This window comes from Chionomys nivalis, chromosome 26, assembly GCF_950005125.1.
Source record: "Chionomys nivalis chromosome 26, mChiNiv1.1, whole genome shotgun sequence".
Taxonomy (NCBI): domain Eukaryota; kingdom Metazoa; phylum Chordata; class Mammalia; order Rodentia; family Cricetidae; genus Chionomys; species Chionomys nivalis.
In genome coordinates, this window is record NC_080111.1 from 8,394,673 (window position 1) to 8,420,394 (window position 25,722).

Sequence of the window (25,722 nt, forward strand, 5' to 3'; positions counted from 1 at the left end):
CAAACAGATCCCCACGTCACATCCCACTAAAACATTAAAGGTACAGAGCCCAGAAAGGATAGTGGGTGCTGCAGGGGAGAAGGACCACGCCCCATGGAAACGTGGGCTGTTGGAATCACAGCTGAACCTGTAGTGTAGCCCTTAAAAGTCAGAGCGGCTTAGATCAGTGGAAGAACACGGATGCCAACCCAGACCATTTGCCCAGCAAAACCACCTTTCCAAACTGAAGACAAAAGAAAAAGTCCTGTAAGAAAAGCAAGTGGAAGTAATTTGTGACCACCAAGCCACTTCTGTGGCTACTGAAGAGAAAGAGCAGCATAACAACAGGCCACAGGAGAAAAATTCATGTTAGGTCAGGAACAACGTGAAGGCAGCGTGGTGGGGCAGGGTGGAGGCTGCACCAACCTGAGGAGGAGCAGAGTCATGCCTCAGTGGGCTTGCCCGAGCCAGTGAAGTTGGGCGGGGGTCTGAGTGGAGCTGTCTGGAGGGCGCCATACTCCGGGTGCTGTGGTCTCAGCTGTAGTCATAGGAACGAAGGGCTGGGGTGGGTGGAAGAGGAAGGGCGTAGGAGCAAGGGGCCGGAATTACTCCATTCGCTTTGCTCTTGACTCTTTCAGGAAGGTCATGACTTTGATGAAGGCGTTCGAGCTGGTAAGTGACAAAGGGAATTTGTGAGCATTCTCAGTTTTCAGTGGCTGTTTTAGTGGAAATTAAACTTTTAGAATGGTTGTGTGTGTGTGTGTGTACACAACATATGGAAAGGTGACTCTAAAACTAATGTTTCACATTCACATCCTGTGCGTGTCAGACTCTTTCCCCTCTTATGAGTGTCAGGTCCTCCCCCTCTTACGAGTGTGTCAGGCCCTGTCCCCTCCTATGAGCGTGTCAGGCCCTGTCCCCTCCTATGAGCGTGTCAGGCCCTGTCCCCTCCTGTGAGTGTGTCAGGCCCTGTCCCCTCCTGTGAGTGTGTCAGGCCCTGTCCCCTCCTGTGAGTGTGTCAGGCCCTGTCCCCTCCTGTGAGTGTGTCAGACCCTGTCCCCTCTTATGAGTGTGTCAGACCCTGTCCCCTCGTACGAGTGTGTCAGGCCCTGTCCCCTCCTATGAGTGTGTCAGGCCCTGTCCCCTCTTATGAGTGTGTCAGGCCCTGTCCCTTCCTGTGTGTCAGGCCCTGTCCCCTCCTGTGAGTGTGTCAGGCCCTGTCCCCTCCTGTGAGTGTGTCAGGCCCTGTCCCCTCCTGTGAGTGTGTCAGGCCCTGTCCCCTCCTGTGAGTGTGTCAGGCCCTGTCCCCTCTTATGAGTGTGTCAGGCCCGCCCCTCTACTCACGGAACCTGCCCTGTGAACTTGTAAACATGCCGTGCTGCATTTGAAAGGTGCATTAATGGTTGCCTAGAAGCCCTCAGCTGCCCCTTCTTCCTCCTCTCTTTGTGCTGTTCTCTTATGACTGGGCAGTGTCTGCCCAGCACCCTCCTCCTCATGCTTAGGCAGCTGGCGTCACTGGGAGAGCACAGAGGGTGTTATATGTAACGCTTTGCTTGCCTCAAGGCAGCACATGTAGAAAAAGCTAGCAAACTTGTAGCCATTCCTTTTCTGTATAGTTCTAAGTTTATGAAGAGCTGTTTTCCATATATAAAATGAGTTGTTTTCTTCTGCATAAAATTTGCATGACCCTTCCTGCCTCTGCCTCCCAAACATACCGTAACTGGCCAGATTTCTTGTTATTATTAATCATTTTGATAGAGTACAGTCACTGTGCATGTGTGCGTGTGTGTGTGTGGGGGGGAGGCTACTGCTCTACCTCCGGCCTATACTCTACAACCCCAGAAATATTTTTCTGAGTAAAAGACTGTGCTTTCTACGCCCTGAGATTTGGTAAATTTCAGTTGTTGTAAAATTCTCTTAATTTGCAGTGTGACGTGAGTAACTTAGTCACCATCAGACTCACACAGCAAGTGCTTGGCAGCTGTGGGACAGCGCAGAGGGAGAGACAGGCGGATCTCTGTGTGGCCCAGGCCAGCCAGAGCCACATAAGAGAGAGATCATGTCTCAAAACCAAAACCAAAACCCACCACCAATAATAACTAAAACCCAAAGTAACTGCTTGTCAAGCTACTTTTCTTTCTAAAATTGGGGGGGGGGGGGAGGTCCTTTTATTATGAGACAAGGTTTACCGTGTGGGCCAGGCTGGTCCGAAACCTGCTGTCTCGCTGCCTCAGCTTGCTGAGTGCCGGGATCAGGTGTGCGCCCCTGGCTCACAGTGAGACAACACTGCTGCCTCCTGGCTCAGCACAGACTCTGCTCAGACAGGAGCATCTGCTGGGGGAAGACTGGTACTCTTGCTGTGACTTACAACTATGATGCTGTGTCAGCACATTCAATGTTGACATCTAGGATGAGCTCCTTTCTGGTTACGGAAGATGAAAGTGAACCCTGCCAGCAGAGCTGAGGGCCAGAAGCTCTCCCTCCTGCGGGCCGAGCTTCCTGCACGGGCAGCATTTTCTGTCTTGCACAGATGTGTTCAGGGCTCACTCCTGTGCCCTTCAGTAGAACCCCAAGGAGGTAGCTGGTGTCAGCCATAACTGAAGGGGAAAAGTCGTGCGGGAAGCAGACCCCAGCACCAGTCTTTTGTTGACACTGGCTAGGAAATAGAAGCTTTCAATCCAGTATAAAACTGGCTGCGTACCGACAGCCCCCAGGTACCTGAGACTTCATCTCAGAACAAAACTAAACACACGTACCTCTCCAGTGTCTGCATTTGATTGTGCCGAATTTGTACCTATTCAACAAATTCTTCCTTGGTTCCCAGACTGCTGCTCCAACTGTACTTAATTTGTTTTTGTTTTTTTTCTGAGTATCCAGAGCCTGTATATTAAGACTGGGAATAGAGAATAATGACAGAGTGCTCACCCAGGGTGCAAGAGGTCTAAGGTTCGATTCCTGTGCTGTCCCAAGCAAGCCACAACAAAGCAGACATGGAAACACACACACATACACACACTCACACACACACACTCCCACTCTTTATTAATGTTATGTATGTTAGGCATGTCTGAGATTTGCTACCGTATCACGCTGTTTTTTAACTGTTTGCAATTCTAGGTTGAGCTCCCGAATCCCCTCCCTCCACACACCCACACATCCTGAGCCCACTAGCCCCAGAAAACGGGATTCTCCTTTTATTTTCTTAAGTGTTTACACTTAGAATCCCATGGGGACATAATGTGGCTACCCAGAGTGGTATCTGTAATGAAACAGGAATAGAAGATTTTGTGATTACCTGATGGTGGTCTGATTTTTTTTTTTAAATACTAGAGGATTTGGTAAAATGATAACATCTACATTTAATTACATATACAGTCTCCTTTTCTTTACCTCAAGTAATTAATTTTCCTCTCAAAGCCTGGTTAGAAGCCTGGGCCCTCTGCCCTCCATTGCCCTCCCCTCCCCCTTGCACCAATACGTGATTTAGCTGTCTGCAATACAGAGATTCCATTTATAGTTCTGAGGCTGAAAGAGGAATATTTAAACTGCCAGATTAGTTTGCTAGGTTTTATTGAAAGCATAAATGTTGCAGAAAAATGTGCTATAGAAGAGAATGCCTAGTAAGGCAGAGGAATCAGTTCGGTGGTTAGATCTGATAGTAACACAGCAGGCTGCACTAATGTCGCCACCTAGCACAACAGGCTGCACTAATGTCGCCACCTTCTTTTCACAGTTCTCATTGACAAAGACCAGAGCCCCAAATGGAACCCAGCCAGTTTAAAGGAAGTTACCAATGAAGACTTGAATAGCTATTTTAAATCTCTGGGAAGCAGTGATCTGAAATTCTGAGATGGCCAGACCTCCTACAGTTTATTTTGGAGCAACGGTCAGTAAACACATCACAGAGGCTAGCTCGGTCTCTCAGCTTGCCCATTTCCAGCGTGCAAACTGGAAATGTTTCCCTTTAAGAGCTGCCATGGTCATGGCGTCTCTTCACAGCAGCAGAAACCCTAAGATGCCATGGCATATGCTGTATGGCCCACAGCGTCTCAAGTGTCTCCTGTGATCTTCATCAGAAATGACTTGCTGGGCCCTGGTTTCAAAGATGGGAAACTCTCAAGTCCTCCAGGGTCTTGAGTTACATTCTCTCCTTAAAATGGTAACTCTGGCTCCCAGTGGTAGTTTATATGTTAATTAATCAAATTATGTATAGATAATCAAAAATAAAGACCCTGAAATTTGGAGGGGGATGTTAATTAATGCCTTACAAGTGTTCATTTAAGAAAACGTGAATTTGGAACAACACTTAACAGAAGAGTTACTCTGTAAACAGGAAGAGGAAGAGTCTCACTGGAAAAGAAGCTCCATCTCCAGACTGCTGTCTCTGCCTCAGCTTTTCCGGGTCGTCGGAACATACCTTCCTGCTAGAAATGCAAGTTATGCCTATTATTTGCAGGATTTGCTAACCTGAAAGAAATGAGGAATTAAGAAACTCCGGTCTCTAAGACAGACACACCCTTGCTTTTCATAAGTTATATCAAACTTTTGTAGGAAAAGTCAAAAGCAATTTAAAATAGAAATGTCTTTTAGTAATTGGAGGTTGACAGTTTTCAAATATTTTATGTGTGTGCATATTTTGCCTGCAGAGCCATAAGAGGGCCTTAGGTCCCTGGATCTGGGGCTAAGGATGATTATGGGTAACCACATGGGCACTGGAAATTAAACCTGGGTCCTCTGGAAGAGCAGCCAGTGCTCTGAATTACTGAGCCATCTCCCCAGCCCCTGGCAGATTTATGTTAGAATAATTTTATATTAGAGTCAGCTAATCATTTGTTTTGTAACTTGGTATAATTTCTCCTTCATCCCAGGCTCCTGAAAAACTGAGGTAAGAACTAAACCAACAGAACTGAAGGGAACATTGGGCTCATGCCTGCACCTCCCCACGCAGGTGGAGGCTACTTTTCCTCAGCTCTTAATTTTTATCATGACGGCCTTTTTCTCCAGACAGTTCAGAAATAATACCACGATATTGACCGCGTGTTACAGCTATATTCTTAAAGCTCCGAAATGAGACCTTAACCCAAGGACTTGTCTGTGTCCATGTTAGCAAGACATACTAGAAGTCTTTATGTGAGACATCGGTGAACCACACCCCACAAGTGTTTGCTTCAATCAAGTAAGTACTGATAGCTCATTTAGTTGGACTTTTATTATACTTACAAAAAAAAATTTTTCACAAAATTTTTTTGGGAAAATATAGCACTTCTGAGTTAACTCCTACAGAAGGGACTTTGCTAACAAAATGAGTTTCGTAGATAAAGTGACAGCGAATTCTTTAGAGCTAGCGCTTCCGGCTCAGCAGGGAAACACATGGCTGGCTGAGTCATTTCACACAGATACTACATGTGTATAGACTGACATACGCATTACTGTTTCTTGACATCATGTGTCCATGTATAGCTTCTGATTTCTAAAATAATAAAGTGTAGACGTGTACTCTGTCCCCTCCCACCAGTGCCAGTGGGGACCGAGCAGGAGGTGCATAGCTTCCCGTTTCTGTGCATTTATTTTAATACCTAGGGGACATTTGATACAAAGTCCTTTGGGCTTAAGACAATCCTGTGCGTCCCCTTGAAAATTGTGCTTTAAGTGATAACAGGTCTAGGTAGTTTGCAAAGAACTGATAAGGCAACTAAGATGGGAGAGTTCTAGATCGAAGGCCCGTGACCAAAAGGTGGCGGTACCAAAGACACTACAGCGAAGCGCATTGTGGCATTTAGAGTCTTAGTAAGTAAGGATTGGCACGTTGATTTCCTCCACTGATCTCCCTCTGCGGTCACCTCTGGGAGACCGTGTGCTCATAGCATCCCTCCGCCTGTACACAGATGCTCCACATGCCCCATCCAGTAGCGAATGAGTCCGCTATCTTTCTGCTTATGGGGCCCCCTTCTCACTCATCTCTCCTTAATGAAAGACTTCAAATGAGGATCAGATGTTTAATGCGAAGGCATGAAAGAAGGCTGATTTCTCATCAACAGTGTCTCGCTAAGTGCAGACTCTATCGTGACAACTATCCAGTGTGGTATAAAGTTTGCTCAACTCCGTCACACAGGGTTTATCCACCTACTAGGTAAGCCTTGTGGTTCCTTGTTCATGGGCGGATGTGCAATTCTCATATATTCCAAAGACAGGTCTCTTAGAAGATACTATATCATTAAAGCCTGGCTAGGTGAGGTCACGGTGCTTACTTCATGGTAAAACCGTTCATACTTGCTGAAAGGGGGTGGCAGCCAGGAGCAGACCTCTAGCTAGATGCAGACCTGGCAGACATCTCTGCTCCACCCTGGGGGGTGGGGGTCAACAAGGAAGAAACGAGAAGTTGAAATACTCACGTGTAACCCCAGCCCACTTGCTCTTATCTCTGTGTAGATGATGTCTTCTTATGACCAGCATACATATTTTATATACTTAATTGTATATTTTGAATAACAAGAAACCTTGCAACAGGTGACCTCATAGGAGAAACTGGTGACCGGAGCCATCAGCACAGACGCTGGAAGCTGCGCTGCTCGGCGAACTAGAGACTGTACTTCGGGAAAGGGCTCCACTCTGGGAGGGACAATCCGTGCAGAGCCAGGAACAGGAGGGGTTGCTTTAGTTCTGTGAGCTACTGGATTGCAGGTGTAGCGGGGTGCTACGCTTCCCACGGCTTAGTAAAATTAGCCTAATGGCCAGGTATCTGAAAGCAAACTGAAAAACAGCTCATTATAACGGCCTCTGTGCTCCTAAAACTTGGAGAATTCACTCTATTTGGCTTGGATTTCAGCACATTATGAAAACTAGAGGCAACGATTCTTGTTATTGGCAAAGCCACACACCTATTTATCTCATTAGCCTTTCTCCAGTGGTTTTGGGTTCCAAGGATGCTGATAAACCATATCGCTGAAGGGCTGGTGTGGGTGGGCCTATTCTCTTTCTAGTTAGACCTGGTGTCTAGCACAGCTTGGTGACAATCCTGGACAGTCGGCACCGTTCTTCCACTGGCTTTGACCTCTGTTACTATTGAGCTTTATTTATTTAAAGAACTATATAAACAGTATATACTAATGTATATACTACAAATACTTAATTTATAACATTTCTATAATCTGTGGCTAAGAGCACCCTGTGACTGCTAAATCCCACATAGGTGCTCCCTTGGGGAGGAGTGTTCTGTTCTGCTGTCTAGTGGAGGAGAATTGTAACCCCCTGTGTGCTGGCTCTGCACCCGCACCAGCATTGCAGGAGGCTTTACCCACGCTGAGCCGCGACACTGGGCTTCGCTTGTCACCTCGCAGACTGGGCTTCTGTCGTTAAGACATCGGATAAAAGGTGTCAGAGAGCTTCCTAACTCAATCCCGTAAACTAATGTCATGGCTCCTATAAATTATCCTTTAAAGATGGCTGTAATGGGCAAAGTTTAAATCATCCAGGCAAAGCAGTGGGATGACCCTGAGGCCCTGGACGTCAGTTATCCTTCTCACCTATAAATGAACTTCCTAGGAAGAGCATCCGAGGCAGCCCCCTTTCCTGCTGGCTCTCTGATTTTAAGTTACGGTGTCAGGAAGTGGGCAGTACCTGGCATGCAGACAGGCTGTGGGCCACTATGGCTGGAGTTCAGTTCTTTGTCAAGACATTTTAAGGAAACCCCTTTTCCTGGTCTGGGCTTTTTTTTTTTTTTTTTTTGGTATATATTAACAGAAATAGTCATTTTAAAGTCAATCCCTTAAAATAACCATTTGAAATTTGGGCACTTTTTATTCAGTGTTTTCTTTGGTGATATGCCATCACTGCCTCAGGAAGAACATGCTTGGGCAGACAGCTCAGCTGGTTGCTGGGTGCCACAAGACCTCTGCCCCTCCTTTCTGTGACCCAAATTCAAGATGGAGCGGATATACATTGATGTTAACATAGGACTGCCTAAAACCGTCTGTCATCGTGAGCATCGCTACACTAATATCATAGACACGGCTGTACATCCAGGTGGGGTTTTGAAACTTCTCTCGTGTATTTAAACTAGTACCGACCACATCCAGAGCCTAGCGGAACGCCATCACCCGGTGGCGACGGCGGTGTCCGAGCCCTCGCTCTCGATGTAGGGGATGTTGTAGTACTTGATGTTCTCACACACCCACTGCTGCAATGCATCCTGCACGATCTCACTGGCCAGACGCTCTGCGAACTCGAGGACCGCGGGGCTGGGCTCCGGGAGTGTCTTCTCTTCCTCTTGGACTTGGGGTCTAACCGGAGAAGGGGTCCGGGTCTGACAGCCGTCATCCGGCATGAAAGCTATTTCGCTCTCATGTAGCTTGTGGATGTCTAAAGTGGTCGGAAAGGGGAACGTTTCCTTTGACTTCATGCAGCCCATGATGAAGAGCTTTGGCGGACTGAAGGCGAGCGGTGTTAAGACGACGTCAACAGCATCTTTGGGAAACAGGGCAGGGTTGTTGACGCAGCGGTGACCAGGCTTCCTCCCGGGCCTCTGTGACAAACACCGGCCTCTTTCAGCACTCCTCGGGTCTTGTGTTCACCTGCCGAGAGAAGGGAAGTTGTCACCGTAAGGTTCCGCATGATGTGGTGACCAGGAAGTCCTTAGTTCCTTGAGAGAAAAGCAGGGTTCTCAGCAACCAACCCCAGGAGCCAAAGCTGGAGAAGTCACTCAGTGGGAACGACAGGACACTCGCCAGACATTTTGAAAATCATATAAAAGTAAATGAAGTAAAATTTTACACTGACAAGTGATCGTTCTTGGACTGAATTCCACCCACTTTTTTTTTTTTTTTTTTTTTTTTGCTTTTCTTTTTTATTCTTTCACACATATATAATGTACTCTGGGCATAGTCTCCCTACGACCCTCTTACTCCTTAGTCATATCATCAGACCATCAAATCCCTTCCAAGTCACCCTCCTTTGTGTTTTCTGTTTATCTCTTCTTCCCACCCTCCCTCTGCTGCCCCCATGGGTGGGGGTGTCCCACAGCGTGTAATTAGGCAGTTTTAAAGTCAATTCCTTCAGAATAACCATTTGAAATCCGGGTCCTTTTATCCAGCGTCTGATTCGACGGTGCCCCCTTTGGCAGCAGATGTCCCCCTGCAGGAATGAGTGAGCGTTCATGTCATGAACATTACTCTCTAGGATCCCAGTGCTCCAGGCTCAGGAAAACAGCAAAGCCTTCCTCTGGTTGGAGTATGGATGTTAGCAGTGTGCACTGAAAGTATCCCGCCTTTCCCCAGCGTTTCTGTGTGTGTGTCTGCCCTTTCCCCAGCGTTTCTGTGTGTGTGTCTGCCATTTCTTCATGCCCCCGTGGCCACACACCCACAGCTGCGCAAGCTGTGGCAGCCACTGCTGCTTCCAAAACGTTCAAAACCAAAACAAAACATTGTCTACAAAGAAAGTTCACCAGGACTTGGCGCCTTTGTTTATTTATGGTGTATGGTTGGGTCTTGCTAACCATGGTGGCACTGGACAGTTAGGACAGATGGTACCCACAGGTCCTTGGCAGGAAGTGTTCGCTGATCTCTGATCCTTACTATTAGGAAGAATTAAGCGAAGTGTGCTCCTGCCGCCAGCCCCATGAGCTCACCCATCTGAGGCTGCTGTTCAGGTCTGATTTTGTCCCCTGGCCAGAGTTTTATGGCTTAAGGGGGAGAAGAGGATAATGGTTTTCACACCTGTGTGTGCACTGGGCAACACAGACACCTAGGAGCCACCTGGGTTTTTTTTTTCTTTCTGGATGAAATACATCCTATGAAGTTATTTTAAAACAAAGGTTTCTTATGCCAGAGTACCCTCATCCTACTCCTGTCGGTGTTTAAACAGTGAGCAGGCTACACTCTGGCATGCCTTTGCATCTTAAGTTGGTGTTGTCACTGAATGAACTGACTTAAGATGGGACTTTAGGGTTTCTATAGGTGGCTACATTAAGGACATGCAGCCACTGGAGAGCACAGATGAAGCCAGCAATTCCTGGCCACTGTACCTGATTAGATTTTAAAAGGAACACTAAAATGTCATAAAATGGAAGTTGTTCTTTTTGAGACCTCTGGTCCCTAGAAAGTAAAAGCTACTATATGTCAACTCACTTTTAATAGTTTGTACTTACTCCTTTACGATTTTCTTTAAATGTGTGGCTTTTCTTTAAATATACTCACAACCCCACCACTAAGTAAGGATGAGAAGGGGAATATATAGTTCAATAAAAATAGCTTTAACAATTAAGATATTTAAAAAAAAAAGGGGGACAAAAGGAATTCCAGGCTTCTGTGTTTAAATTTGTTTTGTATGTCACGCTTCATGTTCCAGATTTTAGAGAGCTTTTTCAAAGGGGGTATAGAATGTGTTGAATGTCTTGTTGGCTCTGCTCAGCTCATTGACACTGGGTCTACCTTGGCTAAAGATCTCTAACACAGAGCATGCAATTACTTACCACAGAATCTATTTTGGACTGAGAAGTGATATCGTCGCTGGACAAAATCAACATGGAAATGATTAGAGCACTCCGTCATAAACAAAGGGGCAGAAGTAGGTTTATCTGGTGGCCCCAACCTCTACCTGTCTTCCATTTCCAGCCGCGACAAAGCACCTTGCACTCTGGTAAGCCTGCTCTCTCATCTTTATGCCTCCTGCACTCACCACCACTCCTCTGGGCCCATACTCAATGCTTTGGCCCATTCTGAGGAATCCCATCTGCACTCTCCCAAGCTCTAGGTTTGGATCAGGATGCACCTGCTCAGCAACCTCTATCATCTAGACCTTATCCTATCTCCCCATCCTAAAGCTACCTTCCAGGTCTAGCCTGGCCAGCGCACTCTAGGCTCTAGCCTAGCCTGCTGACTCCACAAACTGCCTGCATTCATCTCAATCTGTGGATAAAGCCCAGTCCCACATCCAGTGCTCCAGCTCAGACTGAGGGGCTCTTCCCATACCCTTCCAACCTCCAGACCTGGGACAGAACACACAGCCAATGTGCTTCCCCATGTGCAGTCTCCGCATCAAACATGCAACCAACAAGAAAAATAGCCACATCCACAAACCTCATCGGAAAACAATACAAAAGAACAAAACCATCTCCTCTAAAAAGCAGTCACTTAGAAATGTTCTCCAGTAAGAATCACCTTGCTGAGGCGCAGGGCACAGATCTTAAAAGAACTCACAGACTTCATCAAAGAGTTCAAGGAGCTTAAAGAAGACAAAAACAGCTCAGTGACCTTAGAACATAAAGAGAAAAAATGTGTTGTGTGATGCCCCCCCAAACCCCACAAAAATAAGGCTGAATGAAATGACAAAGGCAATCGAGAATTTGAAAAACAAATTCGATAAAGAGACAGAAATATTGAGGAGAGTCAAACTGAAATGAAGGTAGAATTGGAAAATGCAGTATCCCAGTTAGAAAAAAACGCAGAGGAAGGTCATACACGTGGAATGGTTTACGTGGAAGATAGAATATTGAAGATGAAGGAATTAGACCACACAAGCAAAGAATATTAAAAAAATAAACACAGGAAAAGAACATGCAGGAACTGTAGGATGCCAAGATAAGACCGCATCTTCTAATTAAAGGCAAAGATGGAGAAAGAAGAATCCCAAGTCAGTGGCATAGACCAGATCTTGAGAATATAAAAATAGACTTCCTCAAACTAAGGAAAGACATACCCTTATAGATATAAGAAGCATACAGAACACCAAAGAGGCAAGACCAGAAAAGAAGCTACTTATGAGCGACCACACTTAAAACTCTAATTATGCATACAGAAGGAGTGTTGAAAGCTGCAAGAGAAAAAAACATGTCACATATAAAGGCAAATTCACCAAAGTAACAGCCGATTTCTCAGTGGAAACTTTGTAAGCCAAAGGAGCTTGAAGGAATGTTTTCTAAAGTTCTAAAAGACATGGTGGCAGCCTTAACCACTGTATCTAGGAAAAGTATTTAACAAAAACAGGAGCAAAAAAATTGCTCCTGATATAAACAGCCTAAAAACTTCATGTCTACCAAAATGATCTTTTAGAATATTGGAAGCAGTGCTTTAGACTGAAGAGAGGAATACGCATGTCCAAGAGACTCTTAAAAAAATTAAGCTATAATTAATGAAATACAAAGCACAACTAAAACAGCAAAAAAGTCAAGAAAATTACTACAGTATACACACCCTTGAATAATAACTTTAAAAATGTATGGATTCAATTTTCCAATCAAAAGACATAGGCTAGGTGAGTGGACTAAAACAATATCTTCCTGTTATCGGCAGAGACTTGGCTGTAGGCACCACTTTAAATTGAAAGGATGGAGAGAGTGCTCCAAGCAAATGGGACCAAAGGAAGCAGCAGTTGCCATCCACATATCTGACAAAATTCAACTTCAAACTAAAGCTACACAGGAGGAAAAAGAGGGCACTTCATTCCTGATCAAGGTAACAATTGGCCAAGATAATATTACCATACTAAACATACATGGAGCAACTCTGGGGCACCCGATTTCACAAGAAAGCATAGTGCTGAAATTAAAGATAGGTTAATACCTGCCCAGTACTGGTAGGTAATTTCGATAATGCGCTTTATAGATAGATAAATAGATAACTCATATTATCCAGTAGATAACTCATCTGGGAAAAGAATAGGGGAAACCTCAGACATTTTACATCAAATGGGCTTAATAGCAGAATATTCCACCCAAACACCAAAGAACATACATTCTATTCAGCAGCTATGGAAGCATCTCTAAAACACAACACATCCTAGGTTGCAAAAAAAACAATCTTAAATTCAGAAAAAAAATTTCCAAGTGCCCTTTTCAGCCATGATGCAATAAAACTTAATTAAAAAATTGTTTGCAATTATTTTTAAGTGTAAAACTTGTGGAGATTAAACGACTCATTAGTGGACAATGAACTGGCCAAAATGGAAGTCAAAATAATTTTTTAAAAGTTTATGGAACTAAATGAAAATGAAAACACAATAATACCTTTGAGGCATTTTTTAAAAAGTTCTTCAAGTACCCCTTATAGCTCCATATGCCTGTATTCAAAACAAAACCAGGAGCATAAATGACAATGACGCAACTCAAGAATTTAGAGAGACAGAAGACAAGCCCAAACCCAGTAGACAGCAAGAAATAAAGACCAAAGTAGAAATTAATGAAATAAATTAATATAAAGGATCAATGAGTCTAAAGGGCTAGTTCTTTGAAACAATAAACAAGATTGACATATTCTTGGCCCAACTAACCAAAAGAAAGAGAGAGGCTCCAAATTAATGGAAATGAATGGTGAGACATTTACAGCAGACACTAAAAACATTCAGAATATTATAAGGGAATACTCAGAAAACCAGCTCTCCATCAAGTTGGAAAATCTAAAAGAAACATGAATTCTAGGTACATAGAAACACCAAAGTTATACCAAGAGAGGTCAATGACCTGAACATAACAAATGAATTGACTGAAACAATAATAATAAACCTCTGACCAAAAAAGTCCAGCCCAAATGAATTAAAAGCATATATCTATTCAACTTTGACTTTCAAATATCTTCAGCCAATACATAAGGAACACTCCGAGATGCCATCTATGAAGCCAGTATTACTCAAATACAGGTAACAAAACAGGAACACACACACACACACACAAAAACCTTGTAGGTCAATGTCTCTGATGGGCACAAATTTAAAAAACATCTCAATAAAATAATTGTGAATAGAATACAGACACATGTCAAAAAGTTAATCCACCATGCAGAAGCAAGTTGACCTTATCCCAGAGATGCAGGAATGACTGTATGTATATAAGTCAATAAATATAATAAACCTCAGCACTTTATTGTGATACATATGACAAACCCAACCGACATTATCCTAAGTAGAGGAATACTCAATCCCATTAAAATCAAGAAGACATGGCTGTCCGTTCCTCCTCAGTCTAGTGCTTAAAGCACTAACTGGGACAGTACAGCAAGGGATACAAACAGGAAAAGGGGTCAAATTATCCCTATTTGTAAATGATCTATTATGCATAAGAGGCCACATATAGTCTTCTGGAGAACTAGAAAGAACAATTTCAGCAAAGTAGTGGATACAACATCAACCTTACAAAACCCTGTAGCATCTTTATTTACATCTCCAACAAATACTCTTGAGAAAGAGATTGTGGCAACACTACCACTTACAGTAGCCTCAGACAATAAAATATCTAGGAATAAACCTAACCGAGGAGGTAAAGGATCTCTACAATGAAAACTTCAAATCTCTGAAGACATTAAGAAATACAAAGACCTCTCATATTCGTGGGTTGTTAGAATTAATATTGTGAAAATGACCATCCTGCCCAAAGTGATATAGATTCAATGCAATCCCAGTCAAAATACATATATCAGTCTTTACAGAAATAAACAGCATACAGAAATAAAAATTCATACACAGTCAGAGGAGACCCAAGACAGCCAAAGCAATTCTGACAAAACCTAACAGTAGTAGAGAGATTTATCATTCCAGATTCCAAGATATAGAGCTATAGTAAGGAAAACAGTGTGGTACTAGCACAAAAACATATATATAGAGACCAACGTACAAAAGAGAAGACCCAAACATGGGTACATAAACCTACAGCCACCTGATATTGAGGCCAGAAACACAGTGAAGAGAAGGCAGCAGCATCAACAAATGCTGCTTGGAAAACTGGACGTTCACATACAGGAGAATGACATCAGACCAGTATCTGTCACTTGCATAAAAATTAGCTTCACGTGAATCACATACCTCAGTTTGAACCCCAAAATGCTAACGCTGTTAGAGGACAACATATCCCATGCAAGATGTAAGTGTAGGAAAGGATTTTACGAGTAGAGCTCTGTTGGCCCAGGAATTGAGCCCAACAGTTGACAAGCAGACCTCATAAAGCTAAGGAACTTGTGCACAGCTGAGGAAACAGTCAAGGGAAGAGGAAGGTCATTGGGTAGGGGAGAATCTGCCAGCTGTACATTGGATTGACATAATAGGAGAGCATAGAAAAAAGTATATATATATATTTCTCAAAAGAAAAAATAACAAGAATATATAGAGATAACTGTATATATACATACATATACATATATGTATATGTATGTATACAGTTTTCAAAAGAAGAAATAACAAGAACAAGGCTCGGGCAAAGGTCTTAAAGAACTAGACAGTATGTGGCTTAGACGTCTCAGGCATCACTGTAGACAGTGCTTGTGACTGCTCCCCCAATGCCGTATTGACATTTCGACCCTCACATGGCAGTGTTAAACTGGGAACTCTGGGAAATAGGATCACAGTAATACCGACCTTGTAAAGAAATCCCAAACTCCCGCCCTTCACTGCCATGAGAGGATGTGGCACCTTTGATTCCAGGGCTGACTCTGAATCTGCTGGTGTCTGGGCGGAGCTGGACTTTCTAGCACAAGACCGTCAGAGTGTGTTCCTGTTGTTTGTAAACAGTCTATGGTATTTGGTTGAAGCAGTCTGAACAGACAAACACACACACACCATATGACGCAAGTACCCGCTAAGATACTCATGGCACAGAAACAGCCACAGACAACACATAGATGAGAAAGTCATATTCCAGGAAGACTTCAGTTCTGAAAGAGTCAGCCCGGCATGCGCATGGGCTAAACAGAAGTAGTCTCACTTTAAGTGTAAAATCGTCATTTAAACAAAGATGACACAATCCAGACTCTATTCAAAATGTTAACAATACACAACATCCAGTAAAAAAAAAAAAAAAAAAAGACTACAAGTCACATAGAGAAACGAGAAAATGACCTACAGTCAAGAAAAGAGATGGTTACTTGTCCTAGTTAGGGTTTCTATTGCTGTGATGAAACGCCATGATCAAAAACAACCTGGGAAGGAAAGGGTTCATTTAGCTCACACTTCCACATTGTAGTCCACCATTCATTGAAGTCAGGACAGGGGTTCATGCCGGGCAGGAACCTGGAGGCGGGCGCTGATGCAGAGGCCATGGAGAGGTGCTGCTTACTGGTCTGCTCCTCATGGCTTGCTCAGTCTGCTTTGTTACAGCACCCAGGACCACCAGCCCTGGGATGGTTCCACCCACAATGACTGGGCCCTCCTCCGTGAATCACTAATTAAGAAAATGCCCTATGGAATTACCTACAACCAGATCTTATGGAGGCATTTTCTCGGCTAAGGTTCCTTCCTCGAAGATGTCTTTAGCTTGTGTCAAGTTGACGTAAAACTAGCCAGTGTACTGCTAGATCCCCATTTACCCGGTGTTCAATAGCTAACAGAATTTAATAGAACTTACTCAGACTTTCAAACAAACATACCCAAGGACAGGAAGGAAAAATATGATCATGAAAATCAATCAATCTCATTGGCAAAACTGACATTGTACAATTAAGAGAAAATACAAATGCAAGAAGAAAGAGGCATATTATCTGAAATAAGCGAGCCATTGAAAATGAGAGGGAAATATTTAAAAATCGAAACAAAGCAGCCACAAAGAAGATAATTCAGTATCATTCAGTATCCAAGCTGTGAAGAACTGCATGCCTTAAACTCAGAAGACCGGAAAGGGGAAGCGCAGAAGAAAAAGATGGAAAAAAAGGCGGATCTCTGTGAGTTCGAGGCCAGCCTGGTCTACAAGAGCTAGTTCCAGGACAGGCTCCAAAACCACAGAGAAACCCTGTCTTGAAAAACCAAACCAACCAAACAAACAAAAACCCACTACAAATGAACGTGGCCGGGCCTGGGCCTCTGGGGTAGCCTTGACTAACATATGAGCAGTTCAGCCTCCAGAAGCACAAATTCAAAAGGACAGTCAAAACACAAAGAGAAGACACAATGCCCACCTTCCGTGTAAAAACCACTCAGAAGAAAATAGACTAAAATCCCTAATTACAAACAAATTATTAAGTTAGTCAAAAAATAAGATCCAAGGAAACAAGGCCTTGTGAACACAGCGTGACTGACTGACGCACGGATGAACTCACGGAGACTATAGCAGCAGACACAGGACCTGCCCAGATCTGTGTCAGACAGGATCCCAGCACTGAGAGAAGTGGACACAAGCCCCCGTCCCTAACCCCGAAGCTATTTCCAACTGACAACCACTCACAAATGAGAAATTTGTGCTCTCCAAATAAATAAAAAAAAAAAATAGGTAGATAGATAAAAAATAGTAGCCAAATGAAATAAAAATTAAGCAAATATCACCAACTGATTTTGGGTCCAGGCAGAGAAGCGGAGGGCGCAGTCTTCAGCAAGTGGTCTGAGGAGTGTACACTCGCAAAGAAAATAAGATGAACTCACAATAGTTTGTGGACTTAAAACGTCTATAGCACAGCACACACACACACAAACACCAAACAAACCACCACTGACAAAAAAAGCCTATATATGACTTCAGGTTTGGTGGTGACTTTTTTAGGTCCAACACCAAAGGTGTGCTCAGTAAAAGACTGCTTGTTCTCACAAGAATTAAAAGCTCCACTCCTTATGAGACACTCAAATAAAATGAGATCAGGCAGTGGCATGGAGAAAACACTGTAATGGCTTAGATAAGAGCTATAATCCATGGCCTAGAGAGATGGCTCAGCAGTTAAGAGCACTGGCTGCTCTTCCAAAGGTCCTGAGTTCAATTCCCAGCACCCACACGGTGGCTCACAACCATCTGTAATAGGATCTGGTGCCCTCTGCTGGTACATACAGGGAACTCATACCTAAAATATAAATAAAAAGTTTAAAAAAAAAAAACAAAACTAAAATCCAAATGTACAAAGAACTCCAAAAACTCAATAACAAAACTGAAGGATTTGATCAAAACGTGCAGACTTTCCCCTCACTGTGGAAGACTCGGAAGGTGACTTCCAAGTTTAGAAAATCATCATATGGCATTAGGGAATTACAGGTTAGACCAGCGCTCAGATACAGCATAACCCAATAGAGTAGTGGACAGTCCAAAGCCCCAGACGGAGCTGAGTGTGGAGCGGGGTTCTGCGTGTTGGAGGTGAGAACACGGGTGATGTAGTCATACTGGAGACAGATTAGCATCTTCTTACCCAGTGAACACACTCTTCTCCACAATCCAACAACATCACTGCTCGGCAGCCACCCAAGTGAAAATGAAGGCCCACACAGAAGTCTACACTCCAGCGTCTTTTTCGCAAATGCTAAGACTTAGGAACTACTCAGTTGCTGAGTGGATACTGTGGTACATCTAGATAACGGGACAGTGTTCAGCACTAGACAGAAGTGAGGTATTCAGCCCATCTGAAAGGACTGCATGCTATGTCACTCCGACTCTGACATATTAGGGAAGGCAAAGCTATGGAGACAGTGAAAGACAGGGGTACAGGATGATGAATGGAGGTTGATAGAAGAGACAGGTGAACAGACGATTCTGGAGGCAGTGAAAGTATTTTATATTGCTATAATGCTGGGTATTAAACACATCAAAACCCATGAATTATATAAAACCAAGAAGGACCCCTAATATAAAGTGTGGACCTTAGGTGGTCATGGCGTAGCAAAACAGTTGCATCTTGTGAAACACGGGAGTCATTCCATGGGGTGCCGGCAGTCTGGGAAGCTGAGGGATTGCAGTCAGGCTGTCTGAGGACTCTGCACCTCCCGCTCAATTACGCTGTGAACCAGGACTCATCCCGAAACATCTTTTAGAAATACGAACTACATTCTGTCTGTAAGAGGCGCAGTTTAAATATAAATATGTATGCGACTGATAGTTTGAAAATACATGAAGAGCCATAACTTGGCAGAACTAAAAGGAGAAATAAGCCACAACACAGCTGGGAGATTTATATTGCTTAGCCTGAACGGATTATGCAGAGACAAAATGAATCTACGTTTTAAGCATGGCCCACTGAACAGAGACTCAGAAATGAGGGCATTCCCTCACGTGCTTATGGGACATTCACCAGGGCAGACTGAGTAGAGGAGAGCCAAACAGAAGTAGAGGCTTGAAATTCTATAGAATATATATCCCAGTTGCCCTGGTATTACATTTTTTTAAATAATAAAGTTGTTAAATAAAATTGTGGGAAAAGTCCCACATATTTGGAAACGACTCATTGTTAAGTCACCCATGGGGGTGGAGAGGAGATTGAAAAGGAATTAAATCTATTTCCAGCTCAATAAACGCTACAACATATTAAAATCCTGAAATGAATCTTTCAATGTAAAATAAATTATATAGACTTGAATCCTTGTAGCAAAAACAAAGCTTAAATTGGTTACCCGATTTCACCTTAAACTAAAAAGGAAAAATTAATCCCAGGTAAGACGGACATAAATGATACAGAAAAAGGCATAAATCAATAAACCAAAGCAAGCAGTGCAGTTTAAAATGACCTAATAAAACTGAGCATAGTGACAGGTGCCTGAAATTATACAGCTCAGGAGACAAAGTAGAACCCAGAGTTTGAAGCTGTCACAGACTACACACAAGGAAAAATTATCTAAAAAATAATTAAGAAAACAACTTAGCTGGAGGTGGTGGTGGCGCATGCCTTTAACCCCAGTACCCGGGTGGCAGAGGTAGTTGAATCTCTAATCCAAGGCCAGCCTGGTCTACAAAGCAAGTTCCAGAACAGTGAGGACAGTTGCACCAAGAAACCCTGCCTCAAAAAATAAAAAATTAAAAAAATAAAAACCAAAAAAACCCAACCAAGCAAAACCACAACTCAAATCTGTCAGACGAACAGGCAGAGAACAGCTAAAAGCTCGCCTTAAACTCTAGATTGGGTTTACGGTTGGCTCATTTTACGTCACATTCTAAACCTCTCACAGGGTTCTGTGAAGCTATCTGCTTCACCTTGTGGCTTTTAAATGGGCTTTGCCTTGAATTAATGCAAGCCTACACACACACATGCATGCACGCACATGCGCGCGCACACACATCTTAAACATGTATGTATATTTATGTGCTATCAATTTCAATGTAAATATACTTAATCAAAATGCTAATTCATTTAAAAACCTACTGGAAGGAACGATGGAGATGGCTCAGTAAAGCGCTTGCCATGCAACCATAAGGACCCGAGTTCAATCCCCAGTACCATGTCCTTAACAGAGGAGAGAGGAGACATGAAGATGCATCCAGAACCCTGGCACTGGGGCTGCAGAGACAAGTGCTAGGGCTTGCTGGCCAGTCTAGTTGAACCTGTGAGCTCCAGACTCAGTGAGAACATGTCTCAAAACCAAGACGGGAAGTGACTGGAGAAGAGAACCAGTGTCTTTCTCTGGCACATTTACACACGCGTGTGCACAAACACTACACTCCCCGCAGAGGCATGCAAAATACCTAAGTTATTTTTTTTATAATATGTCACTGAGTTTGTGACAGCATATTTGTCATTATTTGTCCTCTAATAATTTATCCAACAATTCCGTGATTTTTTTTTTTTTGTAAGGATCCATGAAAACTGAGTCTAAAAATTGGGGGTCTTTGTTCTGGGAACATTGAGAATCACTCACTTGGAATATACATTTACAGGAGGATTCAACGACATGGTCAAACAGACTCCACTTAATGTTCCTCTGCGTCAAAAAAAGCAAAAGCTGGAACTTGCATAAATACAATCCTGACGTATCTGAAGGTCACCAACAAGGGACGTGTACAGCGTGTGGCTGCCCACCAAGAGCTGTCTCAGTCAGACAGCTCCTATGCGTTCATGCCTGGGGCCGGGTTCTCAATGCTAGGTCGAGAAATTAGCATGGCTAAGGGCAAGGATGATGTTTGAGATTCTGCAAGCCAGGTCCTTGGAAACCAGGTGCTTTGGTTTTACGTGCCAACAAACAAGGCTCCACCACGGACATGGTAAAAAACCAGGTGGGGATCCTCAACCGCCTGGGACGAGCTGCTTTGTGTGGCTCTCCTTCCCTTTTCCTCTGGAGTGTCTCCTAAACCTAGCAATATCAGATTATTTTAAGTGAGTTATGTCTTCGGACTGTAGTTATGAAAAGACGTATAAATTAAGGTTGGCAGCCGTCATTAGGGAGCCAGAAGTTAGAACTGTGACGTGCGCCTTTCTTTGGCCGTGAAAGCCTCTCTCGCGTGTCGTGTCGTCTAAGCCAATGGTCTCCCGTGGCCCTCGCAGGCTTTCCCTGGCCGCTCCCTGATGAGGGCAGATGCTGAACTCTGAGCCTGTCTTAGTTCCTCCAGTACTATAAATACGTCCTGGAGCAAAGTGAGATGTAGCTTCTCGCCAATTAGTGAAGAAAGAATGATCTAGAACCTCAGGCCCAATTCTCAAGGCACGTGGTGTTGCGTGTTACATGTTCACATGATTAAGTTCACGTGATTAAGCCTTTTAGCAGCTGGACTCTCGAGCACTCGCCCCTGACACAGGACAGCGAAAGTTTCTTTCCTTCCCTCTGCATTCAATTCAGGCATTATGTTACACAGTGAAACCAATTCAGCTCCATCAGAACGAGGAGGGAGTGCAAACAGCAGGAGGGAATTAAGTGCTGAGCACTAAATTAACCTCCAGGCAGCAGTGTATCTAATTCGGAGCCTTGAGAAGCAGCACGTTACGCGGAGACGCAAGAGAACTCGGAGTTCAAGTGCACTTGGACTCTAGGACAGAGACAAGAACTCGGAAAAGTTGGCTATTTCAAGCTTACGGATTCTTTCATGATGCTGTACTCTGTACGTCTTTGCTAAGGACTTATCACATCTGCTGCCTGTGGCGGATGGGACAGTGGTCCGGGGGAGGGTGGGCTCAAAGAACCACATTTAAAAGCTCCGGACTTTGCACTCACACAATGGCACCTCCTCCTACTCAGTGCTGGGCTGTTTTCAGCATTCATGTCCATCTCTGGCTTCTGCCCCTTCCTTAACTGGAAACACTCCCCCCCACTCCTTATCTGCACCCTGCACCCTCTCCCCACTTCCCTACTTACACCAAAGACTGTCTTCAAGGATGGGGAAGCCCTATCTCCTCTCTACAGACTTCCCAGAATTCCCCCGAGCCTCTAAAATTCTCATGTCCAGGTGTCTAGACTGTTGAGCTTGTAAGTGCTCTCTCCTGGTGAGAACATTCCTCACGGGAAACTTTTTTTCCTTTCCCTTTCTTTTCTTTGACACAGAATGCTTCCCCAAAGCACGTGAGGAAGGATGTTTCTAAAGCATGTCTGCTCTCCAGAAACCTGTGTGTCTTCAGTGTGTTAGATGCTGGGTATAAGCGGTGGATTTGATGCTATTGGCTTTGTTCATACAAAGGCTTCTGCAGAGTTGGAGAAGTGGACTCGGGTTAATGTTTACAATGTTCTGATGATGCCCCCACAGAAGACACACCTCTACTCCACAGGACTCCGTGGCATCCCTGTGTCTCTGCCATCTAGATTCTTGGCTCTGTTTACCTTCAGCCCCTTGTGACAAATGTGTGATTTCTCTACTCTTCATTTTAAGAAATGAATTCTTAAAATATAGTGTTTTCCATACCCTAGCTATCTGGAGTTATTTACTATTGCCAAAACTCGGAACTTACCAACATTCTGATGCCTCCAATCTGGTGCATATTGTTCATTGTGCGTTTGCTATGGAACATGGGCCCTAGTTAGCAGAATCCTAGAATCCCAAGGCAGATGGTGCTTTAATTAATTAGAGAAGGAAAGCGGCTGTCCTCTGCCTTCTGAGCATCAAGCTGGCAAGGATGGGGTGGAGCTACAGGACAAGCCGAAGCGGTGAACGGCCCATGCCTTCCCGTTCCGATCACTCAGACGCTAACAACCAAGAGAACCTGGAGTCGTGAACACATGAATGTCTGGGAATCTCCCGAAAACCTGTGGGAAGGTCTCAAGAAACCACTCGCACAACTTGGTCCCAATGTTAGCGTCTAATACTAAATACGGGAGAAAATGAATTAGAATTCCCAAGCCCTATAAACTAGTTTGACATAAATCTCCAGTGAAATTAAAGGCATGAGCAGGCAAGGCTGGGGTGGGGCCGAGGTCTGTATTTCTACCAGTCGGAAGCTGACTGGTTCCCTCCGTGTCAAACCCAGAGGCTATTTCCCTGCAAGGCACTTGATTAAACTTTCCTTTCCTGAAATCCTTAGAGAAAACACCGACAGACTAGAACAATTTAAGCGCCGAACTCCCCCGACTCACTACTTTCTATAGGGACCAACTAGATTGGCAGCCACTGTTCTGACTTTCTCAGTTTTTGAAGCTCAGCAATCGGCCTGAAAGTGGATGGCATTAGCCTCATTTTACCATCTGTGAAAGAGTACGTACCAGGCTTCAAAGTTCAAACCTCCAGAGCCATTTCTGGCGTGGCCCAGGCTCCTCACAGTGCAGCTTTTCCACCATGCCTTGGGCTCCTAACTGTGCAACCTTCAGCACAAAAGGATCCGTGCTGGGCGTTCTCAAATGTGGAGAATTACACAATGACTATCAGAATCAAAGTTGAAATGTTAAAGTGGAAATTAGAGGTTTAAAGAGATAGAAACCAAAAGAGAAAGCAGTCCACTTACGAAGCAAGAAGCTGCACAATTTAAAGATTAATAAAGTCTACCTAACATCAAATAAAGGACATCTGTGGTTTTTTGGTCAAGTCGGAGTTTTTACTTTATGGTAGAAAGTAGTATTCTGACTGTTCACAATAAAACCGCTGTTTAATCAGTTTTGGTTTATTCATTAAAGACACCCCTGCCATGGCTTCTGAGCACCTATATGTACCGCGTGAGTTAACGTTTCCCTCCTCACAGCAGCCAGCCAAACAGACGCAACTGTCGCTTCAAGCCTTTCCTTTCTCTTTTCTCCTTTCTGTCTGTATTTTCTTTTTTGGGGGGGGGGGGGTGAGTGGGATGGACTTCAAAGGGAAGTTTTAGATTTCCTTTGCAAAAAGAAGAATTCTTGCATGTAATTTCAGAAGCCGGGAGGTTCTTGGCTAGGACAGGACTGAGGAGACACAGGTCCCTAGAAGCCCTTGTCAGCATGGCCTTGCTGACGCAAACAGGAAGTTACCTCCAAACACAGGGAGTTTTCTGACATGGAAGTGGCCAATCAAAACCTGGCTTATGCCAAAAGTGAGGTGTGAACAGTCTATTGAAATTGACGGGGCAGGCAGACCACTAGACGAAAGTACTAGAAAGTTATTAGAAAGAAGAAAAGGGTAAAATCTGAAGTTACACTTTGTCCAGAACCATTCTGCTTAAATAACGTTAGTCCCCATCTATACGGGCACGAGAGCTATCTCAGGAACCATCAACAACCTCATTCGAAGGAAAACCAGATTATCTACCTGCTAATGTTGCCACAGTAGAAGTAGACTCTTTAATTCCCTGAAATTGTACCCCAAAATCTCCATTTGATATTTAGATGTAGCAGTTTATGTGGCTAGTCACTAGTTTACAATGTGGTATTACCGCCAATAAAGGACGGGGAGGGTCAGACCGGAGACAGAAACTCGCTGCTTCTCAGAGCCTTCTCTGGGGCTGAGGATCCCAACGGTTTACTCTTTCACTTCTTTCTCGTTTGCATGATTTCCCCTCAAGATTCAGCCTCCCACGGCTTCCAAGAGTACAAGGCATCAATACTTCGCTCGTCATGTGCCACTCAGCACAAGCCTGACAGGTTGGCGTGCGCCTGTAACGGCCTTTACCTGAAACCCTTCATTCACTTTTCAGGTGGGAAGGGAATCTGCACCCCACAATGAAATACTTGAATTTGAGGACTGGGAACAAGATCGCGAGGGCGGAGCTAGCGGCTCAATTAAGGACCTGGGTTGTGAGGATGTATCCGGGACAGCTGTGAAATGTTCCATACAATTAACTCCCTCAACTCCAGCTTTCCTGGCTTGGAATGGGAAAAGGTCACGGCAACAGAGCAGGACACCCACCTCCCAGATGTTCACTTACCCTACACAGGGGCGGCGTAGCTGTGCAGCCATCGCGGGTCTGCACGGCCTCGGCGTGGGTGCTCGGCGAGCCTCATGCCCCTGGCCGCAGCCCGGGCTGCCGGGTCAGGAGCTGCTCCGGGGAAGGCGCTGGCGTCAGGGTGGGAGCTACAGCCTGAAAGGGCGCAGCGTGGCGTCAGGGTGGGAGCTGCAGCCTGAAAGGGCGCAGCGTGGCGGGGCTGCAGGGGCAGCGACTCCGCGGTCTCGTGAACGCCAGCTGGGTCAAGTTAGTGGCCACTCCCGGAGGGCGGGCGTCCTGAGGCCGTGCCCCCGGCTCCTCCTCCTGAAGCCCGCCCTCCTCGCTCTACTCGCGAGTTCGCGGCCCTCACCGGGTGGTATCCTGCAAGTGGAGCCAAGGGAGGCGGCGGCTACTGAGCACGCCCTCCGCATTGGCACCGCCAGGGGCTGCTCCACCCAGCGCCGAGTCCCAGGCACAGCCAGAGAGATCCAAAGGGCTGGGCCACCGCTCGCACACCGGTCCCCGGCACGCGATATATCCACGCGGCGCCACCTCCCTAGCGGGATCTAGATCATCATCACCGAGTACGAAAGCTAAGTGAGCTGGCCGCTTCACTCTCCCGCCCCACCTCCCCGGAGCCACCTGGGCTGCGACATCACCTGATCTCCGTCCGCGTGGGAGCAGGCGCGGCACGCCGGGTGCTGCAGCTTGGCGCCGGCTCCGCAGGTGACCTCCTGCAGCCTGGCCCCGGCCCTGGCCCTCCCCGAGAAGGCTCCGCCGCCCTGGTGCCGGCTTAGCAGGCAAACTGTTTTGACCCCAAGAGTCACACCTGGCAGCTCTACCCTGCAGA

The 25,722-nt window shown here is 44.9% G+C and overlaps 2 protein-coding genes across 3 annotated transcripts in view; one reads left to right on the plus strand and one right to left on the minus strand.

Annotated features, from left to right (window-relative positions):
• Hibch (3-hydroxyisobutyryl-CoA hydrolase) overlaps positions 1-5,270 on the plus strand; it is a 44,623-nt gene extending 39,353 nt beyond the window's left edge. Inside the window, exons 14-15 of one of the 2 annotated variants that reach the window (XM_057758554.1) lie at positions 618-651; positions 3,713-5,270. In XM_057758554.1, coding sequence (XP_057614537.1) covers positions 618-651; positions 3,713-3,828 — 150 coding nt within the window. In that variant the 3' untranslated portion in view covers positions 3,829-5,270. The remainder of the gene's footprint in view (positions 1-617; positions 652-3,712) is intronic. The other variant, XM_057758556.1, reaches the window with a different exon arrangement.
• A 1,214-nt stretch (positions 5,271-6,484) lies between these two features.
• On the minus strand, positions 6,485-25,513 carry C26H2orf88 (chromosome 26 C2orf88 homolog). The gene is made up of 2 exons (XM_057758557.1): positions 24,876-25,513; positions 6,485-8,549 (listed from the first exon to the last, which is right to left on the minus strand). Exon 2 carries the CDS (start codon positions 8,384-8,386, stop codon positions 8,072-8,074), a length of 315 nt encoding a protein of 104 aa, XP_057614540.1. The 5' UTR covers positions 8,387-8,549; positions 24,876-25,513; the 3' UTR covers positions 6,485-8,071.
• Positions 25,514-25,722: the final 209 nt, after the last annotated feature.

Excerpts from the sequence above, each read along its gene's own strand:
- C26H2orf88 (XM_057758557.1), bottom strand. The coding sequence starts at position 8,386 with ATGGGCTGCATGAAGTCAAAGGAAACGTTCCCCTTTCCGACCACTTTA.